General features: G+C 35.3%; 1 protein-coding gene and 1 long non-coding RNA gene across 2 annotated transcripts in view; one reads left to right on the top strand and one right to left on the bottom strand.

Moving 5' to 3' along the window:
* LOC123865139 (facilitated trehalose transporter Tret1-2 homolog) overlaps window positions 1-8723 on the bottom strand; it is a 42520-nt gene extending 33797 nt beyond the window's left edge. The window contains exon 1 of the mRNA XM_045905984.1: window positions 8676-8723. Within this exon, the coding sequence (XP_045761940.1) occupies window positions 8676-8683 (8 nt within the window). The 5' untranslated portion in view covers window positions 8684-8723. The remainder of the gene's footprint in view (window positions 1-8675) is intronic.
* On the top strand, window positions 234-14741 carry LOC123865144. The gene is made up of 4 exons (XR_006795919.1): window positions 234-388; window positions 466-468; window positions 13678-13684; window positions 14731-14741. It is a non-coding gene; the product is annotated as an uncharacterized LOC123865144 (long non-coding RNA).
* Window positions 14742-15978: the final 1237 nt, after the last annotated feature.

The raw sequence follows: 15978 nt of genomic DNA, 5'->3' as shown, positions 1-15978 counted from the left end.
ATAGGTATTCAATGTTGACCTACGGGCTACGAAGGGCTACGACGCGTGACGTGGCAGGACTTGCGCTAGTCCCCTGTGGTATAATCAGCGCCGCCCGACCGAACGCCCGCCCGCCCACTCGCCGGCTTGTCTGTCTTTTTTTAGGGTTTCGTACCCAAAGGGCAAAATCTGAGCCCTGGTAATGTCACTCTATTGTCTGTCGGGTTGTTCGCTTGTCATGGGTCTCTAGCAGTGGCGTGCACAGGTGCACAGGGTTTGAAGCCAGGCCAGGGTAGGCATTAGTTAGGTAGGAATCTGTTCACTGGCAGGACATAATGAAAAATATGCATTGAGCTATTTCAACCGAGGTAAGCAGTGCATTTATGCCTCTATAACCTCCACGCCACTGGTCTCTAGCCAGTAGACGAAATGAGATACAAACCTCTAATATTTGGTGTACACAGCGCTCACCACTGCGCCAGGGAGGGTGTCCATTGTCTATCTATCTATGCGCACTTCATGCTGAAACTACTGAACGGATTCGATTTCGGTAAAAAACCAGCCAAGTGCGAGTGAGACTCGCGCGCGGAGGGTTCCGTACTCGGCTATTTTTTCGACATTTTGCACGACAAATCAAAAACTATTAAGCACATACCCTTTCATATGATACCCCACTTGGTATAGCTATCGTACTTTGAATTTTAGCACACGTTTTAAATTTTTTTTAAATACCACAAATTCGAGGTTTTCGGATTTTTTCCTTTAAGTACTTAAGTTATAAGATCTACCTACCTGCTTTCATGACTCTAGGTAAACGGGAAGTACTCTATAGATTTTCTTGGCAGACACGACAGACATACAGACAGACAGACGACAAAGTGATCCTATAAGTGATTTTTCCTTTTGCAGTACGGAACCCTAAAAAACTGGTCGGTACCTACCTTTTTCAGTACAATTCAATACGGGTTTCATTAACATTCAGATCAGACCATGAGAAAGGTTTATAAGTTTTCAAATATAACACATTCATATTTGCCTATAGAATAGGTAGGTTCCCCGTGCGAGGCCGGGGTCGGTCAACCAGTCATAGTAAAGGTGGACCGAGAAAGTAGACTCTTGGATATCGAAGGGCCTTATGAGCATCTAGTGCGGGTGCGTTATAAATAAATTATTCAATTGGTAGTTATCATACCATAACAGTTATTACTATTTCCATCTGAAGGCTACAGCGCGAGAACGATAAAAAATTCAACGGTCTGTCTAAGCTCGTTATAGAAGTGACTAAAACTAGAACACTGTCTATTCAGACGGACCACGCTAATCAAAAATGTCGTCAGGCAGTGGTCGCGAGCAAATGGTCTCGGTGTACCAACATAACTGCCTGCCGTTGCGTTGACGTAGCCACAAATTACTAATGGGTGGTCGCGATGTGGTTCGCGTGGTGGCTAGCGTGCTAAGGCCGTGATTGGTTGTGGCCGCGATGTTGTCAGTATTGAACAATGAACACACGTTAGCGGCAGCTGTTGAAAGCTTGATAAATAATAATTGCTAATATAATAGTGTGGCTGTGGCACGTCTGTACTCTGTAGTGACACAATTTATGTATTTATTAATGTTGATCTAAATTTCAAACAGTTTGTTCGAAGCACTCACTTTAATCAAAAAACCATACATTTTTACGTTGGCTTTTTCGTAGCTTTTGCTACGATTTTTAATAGTAGTTTTATGTTTCCTTGTACCTACCTAGCTAAAATTATGATTAATATAACTCCATACACTCATAAACCCAGCCCACTGTAATATTATTCTTCATGAATGAATGAGAAGGGTTAGGTCGTAGTACACCACGTTGGCCAAGGGCTGATTGGCAGACTTCACACATCTTTGAGAACACTAAGGATAACTCTCAGACGTGCAGGTGTCTTCACGACAATGTATTATCCCCAGTCAAATAATATCTCCACAGGGTTACGTCCTTGAATACATCCCACTGGCTGATCGTAGTGTGATCGTATCTAATTTGTTGTATCCACAAGAATAAAATTATTATAATCAATTTCTGTAGTTATTATCTATGGTGAATCCACATAATATTACATACTTAGTAGGTAACAAAGCATTCTTCTAAACGAATTTATTATATCTAATGCATAGGTATTAAGTATTAAGATCAATCAAATATTTAATATTTAAGTTAACTTAATTCACATAATTATTACCAAGAATTTAAATTATTTTTGACTTCAGCTTCAGCTTAGGTACTTATTATAATTTTGCCGCAAATAATAAAAAAAGCCTTCCAATACAGGTGAATTAAATTAATTTTCAAAGGAATAGGCGGTAATTTCTCTCGCAAAGTCGCAACGAAGGCGGAAATTGAGCGCGAATGAGGATATAGGGCAGAATGGGGATTTGCAATCGAATCGCGATTCACGACAGCACTTATTTTTGATTGCTTTATTATATATACCAACGAATATACTACTACTATAATACCTACGTTAATTATTACTAGGATGTAGAAATAAAAAGAATGAGACACTCCAGCCCGTTGGCGGCACACTACTGAACAGTCTCCTCTCAGCTGGCCATTGAGAGCTGCAGTCTTCACACACTTTTGATAAAATTAAGGAGAACTCTGAGACATGCAGGTTTCCTCACGATGTTTTCCTTTACCGTAAAAGCAAGTGATAACATAACTGAAAAGTAAGAGCATTATTAGTCCCATTGGTCACATCTACCTACTCTTATCCTTTGTTAGTTACGGGAGGTATAATCTCTCAAGGACATCCAACCTCTCGGGGAACAGATCGGTAAAGTGAGATTTCAACCTACCCTTGAACTCGCCACCCGTGTATATAAGATTATACCTACCGACAATATGTTTAGCGGGGAATTTATAGTTGTCATCACGCATTTATAATACACTAGCGACCCGCCCCGGATTTGCACGGATATTTGAGTAAGGGTTTAGTTCAAACCTCCAGGTAGTCGGATAGTTTGGCCAATTTACACTAAACGTTAGGGGCGATAGCAGTAGCTTTTCGGATTGCTTGATTCGTTATTGAACGCTCTACTCCGCACACATATCTTCAGTCGCAGCGATTCAAATCGATTTCGTTTATTATTTCAATACAGAAATTGAACGCAGGCATACGACATAATCTATGTCGAGTCGAGTCTGCTATGGCTATTATTAAATAAATTAATAATAGGTACTAATACCATCCGATCAATCTGTTGGTTCTTTGAATAGCGAAATTTTCTTCTCTCTCGCGCATTCTAACATTTTCAATGATTGTGAAAGCATCAGTACACTTTTAACAAAATAATGTGGCTCGGTGAAGTCAATTTATTACGTTTATTTTAGCCATAATATTTTCCCTATAATATACTTAGTTTTGATAGAGAAAAATGAGGATGATAAATACTGAATGTGTTCCGAACAGGTTCTGAATTTTTCTCTATGAATACACTAATATGACAGTAAAAATATGTCACATAATGAACGTAATTTTATTGTTTAGGACTTGACCAAGCCACATTTGTTAAATATAATATGAATAACACATAAAGAGATAAAGGAACTTCGCTATCCACCATCGGTGAAAACTGAATGACAATTTCTACCTACAGCAGTTTTCCTCGCCAAGTTTGCAGTATAATCATTCAAACAGATTCGTTATATAGTGTAGAATGTAAATACATTTTAAAATGGTTTACATAGATAGCACCTGAAAGCGTGTAACGTACAGTTTACATAAAATGTAGAATCCTTCAGTACCTTTATAAACTTTGAAATCACCTTTGCGTGCGTTTCACGCTATAAATTTACCTTGGGGTAAGTAAACACGTGCTTGTGTTTTATTTTACGAGCCCTTTGTCCCCTCAGGGAATTCACTAGGATAATTAATACTGCCAGAAGAGATAACGAACTCCTAGGCTTAAAGCGGAATTCACATTACGAAATTAATGGCACGAAATTAGTTTCACGACACTAATTTCATTATCTGACTCTTGGGTATAGGCCTCCTCCAGTTGGTGCCATTTTTTTCTGTCTTTGGCACTTTCAAGCCAATTTATTCCTGCTATTTGTACAATATCGTTGGACTATAATACCACAAACATAATACTAAATACTAGATATAAAATGTAAATAACTTAAAAAATAATATGTAAATAATTAGGATTAAGATAAGATAAGGAGTAAATAAAGGCTTTGAAATTGAAATTGAAATTGAATTTCATTATCAATATCACGTGTAAACGTCTAATTTCGTAATGCATGTGTTATGCATGCATCATGAAATAAGATGTTTACATGTGCAATTGATAATGAAACTAATTTCGTGTCACTAATTTCGTAATGTAAATTCCGCTTAAATGAACAAAAAGTTATTTAAAAAATTAATGCCAGTAGTTTGCTGTAGGCTTTGTGATTCGATGTCAAGCCTATCGCAAACTCACTAGATGATAAATGATGATGTAGTCTAAGATGGAAAGGGGTAACCTAACATGTACCTACTAGCAGTTTTATTAAACCCATTTTCTACCCCTAGTAGATATCTGCGTAATATCGTGTTGAAACGTTATGGTCGGCGGCACGGCTTTGCCGCCATGGTGGTAACTTTTACCCTTTGATTAGATATTTTACCACGGTCTTTTGTCACGGCCTCCTATCAGATGAAATGATGGTGTAAATGGTATGTCATAGCTGGCGTTTAGCTTTTGTTTTTGGGAAATATGTATAATCAGTCATTAGTCATTACATATGTACATTGTACATAGTAGCCATACATAGTGCATAGACAATAGACAATAGACATATTATATTTTTGTACCTATGCCTATAATTACCAATTATGGCTAAGTACAAAAATGGTTAATTAGTAATTACTAATTACTAATACATAAGCATTAGGTACCTGAAGACCGACCGCCCTCATCTTTAAGTAGTTACACCGCAGGTCATAAATCTTAGTTAAACTAGGTACTTTATTCTCTTCTTTGGTATATAAAAAGAAATGAAAATATTGATATAAAATGGATAAGTACAATAATAGGTAGGCTTTTAAGCGTATGATCTAGATTTTTTTATTCGCATTCGAATCACGCATAGCGAGTAAATAGGATTTTCTTTGTGGCGCTTGAAGTAATCTACGGAACTGAAAAAAGGCCGGAGGGATTTATTTGACTGCTTACTGCTCGTACGTGGAAAGTGGCCAGGACTAGGATGTTTGTATTTTTTTAAATAATATAAGCTTTGCATACCTACACTAGATCTAGCATACTTGTGACATATTGAGGCTGCTCATTCTGTGGCGTGTGGATAGGTAACTTACAAATGAATAATTAAAACGCGCGAGCGAAGCCAGTGCAAACCTTTTTACAATATTCCCAAAGGTGGTCCATTTTCGAGTAGGTTACCTTTGGGCGGCCCCATACAGCACCCATTGCTATTACTCCGCTCGCACCATTCCTATTCCCTAGGGTAGCCTTGGACATACTTTATATCTCAGTATTTAAAAATGTTTCTACGGGATGTTTAGAAACCTAAATCTACGCGAAGGAAGTCGTTAGCATCGGCCAGTTAAATGGCACGTGGAAATAGATGGACATCTTATATCTATCTATGTGAATTCTAACATACATTACTGAAAATAACAAACACTACCTATTAAAAAGCAAATATAATGGTTATTTGCCCTGTATTACCTACCAGTTAAGTGATCGCGTGATATTTAGGCATTCAAATATGAATTGAAGACCGAACTTCCTTTACGTCACAAAAGTGTTATGAAACGATATTTTTCAACGCTCATAATTTAAAAATACAAACACCCATTCGCAAATGTTTATTTCTTTAACAAATACCTAAAATTTTAAAATAGCTGGATTTATTTTGATGTAACTTTCAAGTTCATAAAAGTCAGATTTGCGTTAAATGGTCAATGTGTTTTATATATTTTTTGTACTAAATTGAATGTGACGTAGAGTTTGAAGAATGTGAAATCTTTTAATTAATAGGTTGTTAGTAAGACTTTGGTATTCTAGTCTGGAGGTCTGGGAACCGATTCCTAAGCTCCACACCTCCCGAACTACCTACTAACTTTTCGAAAAATAAGGAAACATCGTAATGAAACCTGCATTAGTTCTCCATAATGTTCTCAAAGGTGTGGCGAGGTCTGTCAATCCACACTTGGTCAGCGTGGTGGATTATAGCCAAACCCTTATCATTCTGAGTGTGTACACCGTTCTTAGTAGTGAGCTTGAGTTAATGATGATGATGACGATGAGTTGGTAGGTATAGGTACATAGGTGGTTGCAGGTAGGTGCTTATAATTTCCAATTTCATAAAATTTTATATAGACTATAGTAACTAAGGTACTGAAAAGAAAATCACAAATTTCAAAGCAATTTCTAGGAAGAAAATACAATGGATCCTGTAAAATCACAATCAAATAGGTGAACGTTAAAGTTTTTTGTTGACATTAAGGCAAAACTTTTTAATATTTCTTCGCTTCCTACGCGCGAGTATTTTTTTTAGCCCTGCTGGTGAATTGTCGGGGGATTTTCAGGATCGATGTCTCAGCGTAAGGCCCAGGGGTCTTGAAAGTCAATTTGTGAATTTAATAATGCTAATTTATCCTAAAGTTGCTTCCCACGTAAAGATACATTTTTGTAGTTTGGTCCGGCAGATTGAAAAGGGTTACTTAAAAGATTTTTTAACCCCCGACCCAAAAAGAGGGGTGTTATAAGTTTGACGTGTGTATCTGTGTATCTGTGTGTCTGTGTATCTGTGTATCTGTGTATCTGTGTATCTGTGTATCTGTCTGTGGCATCGTAGCGCCTAAACGAATGAACCGATTTTAATTTAGTTTTTTTTGTTTGAAAGGTGGCTTGATCGAGAGTGTTCTTAGCTATAATCTAAAAAAATTGGCTCAGCCGTTTAAGAGTTATCAGCTCTTTTCTAGTTTTCTTGTAGAAAAGAAGGTTAGATAACCGTTAGGTTCATAATATTATGTCAATAGACAAATGTCAAGCTGTCAAGATGGACGTTGCCTAAATACATAATTATTTATTTGAAAATTTGAAAATGATGTTTTGGAAAACTCAGATACTTTCGATCGTCGGGGGTGTTATAAATTTTTAATTTACACTTGTTCAATAACTAGTTAGCCCTTGACTGCAATCTCACCTGGTGGCTATACCAGGCAAGATTGCAGTCAGAACTGAACATGTAGTCTAAGATAGAAACATGCATCTGGAAAGTGTGCAAGCTACATCAACAACAGCATCATCTGGGCACATTTGGAACCCTCGTAGCTTTAGTTTTATTAGCGTAAATTGAAAATCAAAGAGTGTACACTAATATTACCTATACTTTGAATAAATTAGGTATTTGATTTTGACTGCCTCAGGAAGGCGAAAAAATACCGGGAGATATTCGAAATTGAAGCGCAGGGAGGATTTATAAAGCTACCCTAAAAAGGTGCCGATAGATACCTACCTATGTAGGCAAATGTACCTAGACTTACCCATATTTTATAGAACTAGGTAATTGAATAGTTGGTCAATAGATATGGTAATAAAACAAAAAAGATTTTTTCTTCAAATAAACTTTTACAAGTGATTCTACCGGTATATGAGTAAGTATAGGTACCTCCTCGTATTCATAGCTTTTCCAAAGTCGGTTTGTATAGCAGAAAAGAAGATTCCAGATTTTGCCTTCCTAACCACAAATAGCTGTTACCTAGCGGTCTTATGCTTGGAAATCGAGAAAGCTTTCAAACTAGAAACCTTTTAAGGCTTTTAAACCGTTTGAGTAAGTCTGTGATCGATGTGGAGGGAGACGATTCAAAGTGATTTATTTATTCGAAGAATTCAATAATTTCCACTCTTAGTCAAGTTTGAGTAGGTAATTAGGTACATTGATTGATTTTTAAATTGATTTGTTGAGCGCGGTTATGGTTAAATTTAATAACACAAGTACAGGAATAAATCTGAAAACCGCGAATTTGTGGTTACATCAATAAATAAAAAAAATTAAAATGTGTTTTAATTTTCAAAATAAGAGAACTATACCAAGTGGGGTATCATATGAAAGGGATTTACCTGTACATCTTAAAACAGATTTTTATTTATTTTTATGTATCGTAAATAGTTTTTGATTTATAAAGCAGAATGTTGGAAAAATACCGGAGTACAGAACCCTCAGTGCGCGAGTCTGACTCGCACTTGGCCGGTTTTTCCTATTCAAACAACGATTTCAATTATGAAAGTCTTGTTAGAGAAACGCAAAATAATTAACTTTAGTCTATTTTTTTTATTTTGAATCGCAAGGAAAATAATAAGCAGACACAAAAATACAATTTTTAAACCACCGCATATTTATTATTTCAGTTCGGGCCAATCAAAAAGAAAGATTTTTGCCAATTGGTAAATTAATTATGTACCATGATAATGGTATGCTCATTCAGAAAAAAACAATAGTCCCCTCACTTCAAGCAAGATGAATCTTCAGTTTCGAACTTTGCATCTGTGAAAGTCGATAATAAACAAATACCTATACTTTTTATTATATCTACCATTGTAAGCTCCTGGTACTTAGGATAAGATAAATCCTTCGGTAGGTATATTGCAGATCATAAGTTTTCTTTTATGGTTTAAATCTAGGCAATTCGGAAATCACTTACCTTTGCATCTTTGGCTAAATTAACACGTCTTTTCACTGATAAAGCTAGAGGCGTACTAACGTTTGCGTATTTGTTAGGGGTGGTTTTGGATATATAAAGAGTTGCTATTACGCTTTATATACACAGGCATTTTTATAACCAAAGATTCATAAAATTATGTTGCTTATTGAGGCAATTCTAATAATTTTCAAGCGGTGAGCATGAAATGAGAATTACTAATTAGCAAGTGCTTAAAGTTTTCCTCTTTGGGCCCAATAATTTACTGTCTTAATATTTACGTAGAGCTACTTTAATATACCTAAATAGATGATTTTACGTGACCTGTACTAAAGAGGTAAGGTGTTACTTAGCATTGTAGGTACCTACTTATTTACAGGACTTCTAATATGTTAGAATCTAATAAAATTAATTCAAGTAGTGCCACGGTCTATAAAAACAATATACTATTCAATAACCCTAACTTCAATCGACTCTAAATATGTAACAACTTGTTTTTTTTTTTATTTATTTATTTATTTAAGGACACTTATGGCTGAGTTTGCTGAAAGCGTCTAAGACCAGCGCGTTTGGAACCATCGTAGCTTTAATTTTAAGTTAAGATATGTCATTAAATAACAATCATGTCAATTTGTCTGTCCAGTTCAAGAATTATTGACAGTCAAAAAGTTTACAAATGGTATCCAATTTCTTCCCAATTTTAATAAAAGGCTTAGGATTTTGATTGGGTGACCTAGAGTCTACCCCTGCCTATCTTTCCCTTGGTAGGTACTTAAATCTTTTTTTATAGACTGTTAGGACAGCTCTATATGATTACCTGTATCGAGTTTGAAATAGTAGAGCCTTCGTGAAACCCCGCGCCCGCCTACCCAGCAACAGTTTGTACACAAAGTTGCCAGCTGAAATATTACCCCGATATCAAGTAAAGGGAGGTACTTACGTGAAAGATGGGGTCAATTTAGTTATGCGGATAAAATGTTTATAGTATCAATGTCATTTAATAAATATATGTATCGACGTCCCTCCAAGATGGCGACGTTATTGATTTTAGATCGTAACTAGGTATGTAAACAATTAATACACATTAAAGTAACAGTTTTTTTTTAAATTACTTCACCATAAAATTCGAAGGTGTGTCTGTATGTTGCTTGTGGGTTTATGGATTTCTTACTTAGTTTATTGGTTTATCCTTCAATCGCGCCGCAACGGATTGGCGTGATTTTTTGAACGGTTAACCGTTAAAAACTGGAATGTGTCATAAGCTACTTCTATCCCGCAAAATCAAATAATTCGACGGGATTTTAAAAACCTAAATCCACGCTGACGAAATAGCAAGCATCAGTTAGTATGACGAATAAAATGAAAGAAGTTGATGTGAATAGTGATCTGTGATTCGATTTATATCAAAGGATATACTTTCTTAAAGATCTAGATTTCTAGAAACTTGAAATTTTATAAAAGTAAAGATTTTAAGATATTTCAGCCGAGCGAAGCCTGGCCGGCTTCTTGTGTGTATTTAGTAAGTACCAATTTATTTTTAAAATAGTTCACAAAATATCTTACTAAGCAAATTATTCCAGGCTTTCTAAGACTGGGTAGGTACTGCAGACATAATTAATTAATACCTACATAATTACTTACAATAGGTACTTACTACATACCTACTTACTTAATTCACAATCACAGTAACGATAAAATATATTCGGCACATTCGGCACTAAACTCTCCAGCCTTTCTGGCAACATCGTATTTCATGGGAAAGCGTGTAAAATTCGACCAATTTGAAGTACACACTGAAAGTACAAACTTTTCTCCATAATAACGTATCTTTTGCATTAGTCGCGTAGTACCGGAGACTGTGTGGTTCATATTTGTTAAGCTAATTTCAACTCTAAGCATATGTCCCTAAGTTGAAATTAGCTTGGGAAAATATTTACATTTATTCAACGAATCTGTTCAAGTTACAAGTAATTTTATATAATATTGCTATAGGGTTGAATTTCGATTGTTGTAATTTAGATGTTAATTCAAGGCATCTATCATACGGCGGTACATTTGCTGAGCCATCATTTAAGGAGCAATTTAGTGAGATGGTGAGTAGGGTGCGTAGTTCAATACTTTCCTTTTTCAGCTGAAATATGTGCGTTGACAATTTTATAGACTCTAACAGACTTCAATCTGCCTGGTATAAATTTTAAAATACAAAATAATATAAATTAGTTTACATGCAAAAGTGCCAGCTGAACTCTAAAGTAGCGCCAAATCTCTCTCTCTCTCTCTCTGTCTCTCTATCTGACTCCGGGAGAGCATTTTATGCCTACCTACCTATTATCCTATTATAAAAAAAAAACTTAATAATATATTAATCAATTTCTCTTCTCGAAGAAAAATGAATGACAATAATTTGAGGGTAGGAAAGGAGTTTTACCTAGAAAGACCTAACCTAACCTAACCTAACCTAACCTTCACTTGTCGAGGGTGGTATAAATTTTTAATTTACACTTGTCTAGGACAGTATTTCTGTACCTTTTGTCAAGATCGGTCAGGCGGTCTGGCAATGGGAAGGCAATGCAAATAGACAAACATGCACACTTTCGCATTTCAAATTCTTGAATATCTTATCACAGCGGTCGAGTTCCTTGAGGGTTAATCTAAATGGCAGACATTATGCACATTTCAAATATTTTTTGCAAAAATAACTTGTGGAGTAACAAAGAAATAATTTCTGTTTGTGAGGTGATTAAAAAGAGAATTTCCAACAAAAAATTTCAACGTTAAAATGTGCCGTGAAATATTTTCAACTTGCATGTACGAGTATTATGAGTTGTTTTACGTTTTTGTCGCTCATTTCAAAGGAATACCTACTTTTAAGCAAACCAAAGCATTATTTGGAAATTTGGTATCAAACGTATAATATTATGGAGTCTTCTTTTCAGTCCTAATTTATATATAATTACCCATATTGTATAGGTATGCGAAAGTGTGTATTTATTCATTTGTTTGTATGTTGGTTTGTCTTTATTAACCGTGCCGCAACAAAAAACCTGGGGAAGTGACGCAATATAAGCTACTTTTTATCCTGGAAAATCAATGAATCCTACGGAATTTTAAAAAACCACGCAGACAAAGTTGTGGGCCTAGGCTAGTTGAATTTTATGATACTATACGTGTAACAGCAAATGTATAGAACACAAGTGTAAATTAAAAATTTATAACACTGCACCCCCGACAAGTGAAGGTTACAGTAACTAGAAAAGAGCTGATAACTTTCAAACGGCTGAACCGATTTTCTTGGATTATAGCTAAGAACACTCTCGATCAAGCCACCTCTCAAACAAAAAAAAAAAAAACTAAATTAAAATCGGTTCATCCGTTTAGGCGCTACGATGCCACGACAGATACACAGATACACACGTCAAACTTATAACACCCCTTTTTGGGTCGGGGGTTAAAAACCTATCTATACTCGTAGGTGATCAGTAGGTATTCCGGGGTATCGTAGCTGACAGGCTGCCTTCCAATGACAGCCTGTAGGTCTAAGGAGACCTCTGGTCAACCAACCAACACTTGGAGGAGGTCCATTAAAATATACCTACCTCGAAAGAGACCAAGAGACCTCGTGGAAACGTACCAAGGCAGTGGAACCCTAAGATACACGGGAGGGGCTGAAATTTAGCCCCCGTGGATAAAAAGGTAATCATCATTCATTTCAAGACCGTAAAATCTCCAACATTAATCTTTTCTAATATACATAATATTATCCAATTAAGATGTAACGCGCGATGAGCGGCGAGAGAGAGAGAGAGGGAGAGAGCAGCGAGTAGTGGCGAGGCGAGGCGTGTCGAGCCGAGGCGAGGAGAGGTGCGGAGAGGAGAGGAGAGGAGAGGAGTGTTGGCTACGCATAAAAGCGGTTGTCGGGCCGCGTGCGTGCATTATTACGTGTAGTTTTGAGTGATTTATTTACTGCATATAATCTTGTGAATATCGGAATTAAAGTCCTGTTGGTTTATACAAGTTAATTTCTTTTATTTCTGAGTGTCGTCACATTCAGAAGCGGGATGAATAAGGCCCACAAAAATCTCACAATGAAGCGAGAAAAGCCAGAAATATCCCTGAGGTCGAAGAGAACGCGAAGGTCAGCAAGAGATTGTGAGAGTGCTGATTTTTTTCAAGACCCGTAAGTGAGTACAGATGCAAATTTAGTTGCCATTTCACAGACTGAACTGAAGGTTATGTTTGATAGACACGTTGGTAAAGCCGCTAAATTATTATTTTTTTTGGGGGTACTTCGGAAAATTATCCGAGAAAAACGTGTTATTACATAGATTTATCATGTGTTATTATGTAGAAAGCTGGATTAGCAAAATTGTTCAGTTGGACGAGATCTATCAGTGGAGTGACGAAATAAAATAATTGAATTTGTAATCGAAATTGCTGGGTCAGGCACATGGTTAGAATAACCATAACCTATTAAATTCATACAACCGCACTTGGAAAATTGGAAGACGATGTTATATATACCATGATTGTGTAACGCGTGTTGCTAGAGGAGTTGATGTCCAGGAAAAAAATTACTAATGGGATAATAACAAAATGTTTTCAAGAAAATGCAATGCGAGAGGTTCTTATCGGACATTAACAAATATTAGACCACAATAGAAAAGAGAACAGCATTGCTCATGCTGAGCAGTGTTCGGAGATAGCAGAGGTAAGTAAGGTAAGAGGTACGTGCAAATCTACTGCTTTATTATATTGTACCTAAATGTGTGTTCTTTGAAGACTTTGGATTTTGACATCGAGATAAGATTTTGATATAAAGTTTTTAGTTTAAGATTCTGATGTTGAGTTTGAGATTTTGGTATCACGTTAAGATATAGAGTTGATGTTGATATAGTGTTTAAGGTAATGATATCGAATTTAAAATTTTGATGTCGAGTTAAGATTTGAAATTGAGTAAAAATTTTGTTATTGAGTATATGATCTTGATATTGAGATTAAGATGTAGACATTGAGTTTAGGATTTTGATATTGGAATTTAAGATTTTGATATTGAGTTTACAATTTTGATATTGAGTTTAAGAATTTAATATCGAGTTTAAGATTTTGATAACGAGTTAAAGATTTTGATAACGAGTTAAGATTTTGACATCGAGTTTAACATTTGATATTGAGGTAAAAATTTTGTTATTGAGTAGGTACATGATTTTGATATCGAGTTTAAGATTTTGACAACAAGTTTAAGATTTTGATAACGAGTTTAAGATTTTGGTAACGAGTTAAGATTTTGATAATAAGCTTAGATTTTAATAATGAGTTCAAGATTTTGATAACGAGCTTAAGATTTTGATAACGAGTTAAGATTTTGATAACAAATTAAGATATTGATAATGAGTTCAAGATTTTGATAACGATTTCAAGATTTTGAGATTGAGTTTAAGATTTCGATATTGAAATTGATAAAGATTTGGATTTGGATTGAGTTTAAGATGTAGACATTGAGGTTGGGATTTTGATATTGAATTTAAGATTTTGATATTGAGTTTACAATTTTGACATTGACATTAAGAATTTGATATCGAGTTAAGATTTTGATAACGAATTCAAGAATTTGATAACGAGTTAAGATTTTGACATCGAGTTTAACACTTGATATTGAGGTAAAAATTTTGTTATTGAGTAGGTACATGATTTTGATATTAAGTTTGAGATTTTGATATTGAATTTAAGGATTTGATATCGAGTTTAAGATTTTGATATCTAGTTTAACATTTTGATATCGAGTTTAAGATTTTGATAACGAGTTAAGGATTTTAATAACGAGCTAAGCCTTTGATAATGAGTTCAAGATTTTGATAACGAGTTTAAGATTTTGATAACGAGTTATGATTTTGATAACGAATTAAGATTTTGATAATGAGTTCAAGATTTTGATAACGAGTTCAAGATTTTGAGATTGAGTTTAAAATTTCGATATTGAAATTGATAAAAATTTGAATATGTAGTATATGATTTTGATATCGAGTTTAAGATGGAGTTTAAGCTTTGATATTGAGTTTAGATTTTGAAATCGAGTTTCAGATTTCACTTTGAGTTAACATTTTGACGTTGAATTTAAGGTTTTGATATCGAGTTAAATAACGAGGTTTTGGTATAGAGTTTTATATTGAGTCTTAAGATTTTTACACTGAATCTAAGATTTTTAGATTGATTCGAAGATATTTCCACTGATTTCTTAGATTTTTACAATGAGTCTAAGCTGTTTACATTGAGTCTAAGATTTTCACATTGAGCCTAAGTTTTCACATTGAGTTATTGGTTTAGATTAAGCAGTTAATTTAAATGGAACAGTTGATTTAGATTGAGCAGTTAGTTTAGATCGAACAGATGGTTAAAACTTTGGATTGAGCAGTTAGTTAGATTGAGCAATTAGTTCAGATAGAGCAGTAAGTTTAGATTGAGCAGTGTGTTGAGATTGAGCAATTGGATTAGATTGAACAGTTTGTTCAGATTAAGCAATTGGAATAGACGAGCTGTTGGTTCAAGTGAGCAGTTGGTTTAGATTGAGCAGTTATTTAAGATTGAGCAGTTATTTAAGATTGAGCAGTTATTTAAGATTGAGCAGTTAGTTTAGATCGAGCAGTTGGTTTAAATTGAGTACCTAGTTGGTTTAGATTGAGCAGTTAGTTTAGATTGAGCAGATGGCTAAGGTTAAGCAATTAGTTTACATAGAGCAGTTAGTTAAGATTGAGCAGGTGGTTGAGATTGAGCAGTTGGATTAGATTGAACAGTTAGTTCAGATAAAGCAGTTGGTGTAGACGAGCAGTTGGTTCAAGTTAGCAGTTGGTTTGGACTGAGCAAATAGTTTAGATGGATATTTTAGTTTAGATTGAGCAGTTAGTTTAGATTAAGCAGTTGGTTAAGATTGAGCAGTTAGTTTAGATTGAGTAGTTGATTTAGATAGAGCAGTTGGTTATGATTGAGCAGTTAGTTTAAGTAGAGTAGTTAGTTTAGGTAGAGCAGTTAGTCTAGGTAGAGCAGTTAGTTTGGGTAGAGCAGTTAGTTTAGGTAGAGTAGTTAGTTTAGTTAGAGCAGTTGGTAAAGATTGAGCAGTTAGTTTGGAATGAGTAGTTGATTTAGATAGAGCAGTTAGTTTAGATTGAGCCGTTGGTTGAGATTGAGCAGTTGGTTTAGATTAAACAATTGGTCCAGATCAGCCAGACCAAATGAGAGTTGGTCATGATTGAGCAGTTAGTTTGGGTAGAGCAGTTAGTTTAGATTAAGCAGTTGGTTAAGATTTAGCAGTTAG

This window comes from Maniola jurtina, chromosome 5, assembly GCF_905333055.1.
Source record: "Maniola jurtina chromosome 5, ilManJurt1.1, whole genome shotgun sequence".
NCBI classification, from domain to species: Eukaryota; Metazoa; Arthropoda; class Insecta; order Lepidoptera; family Nymphalidae; genus Maniola; species Maniola jurtina.
Note: the sequence above shows the minus strand (reverse complement) of the source record. Positions and strands in the feature narration are given on the sequence as shown.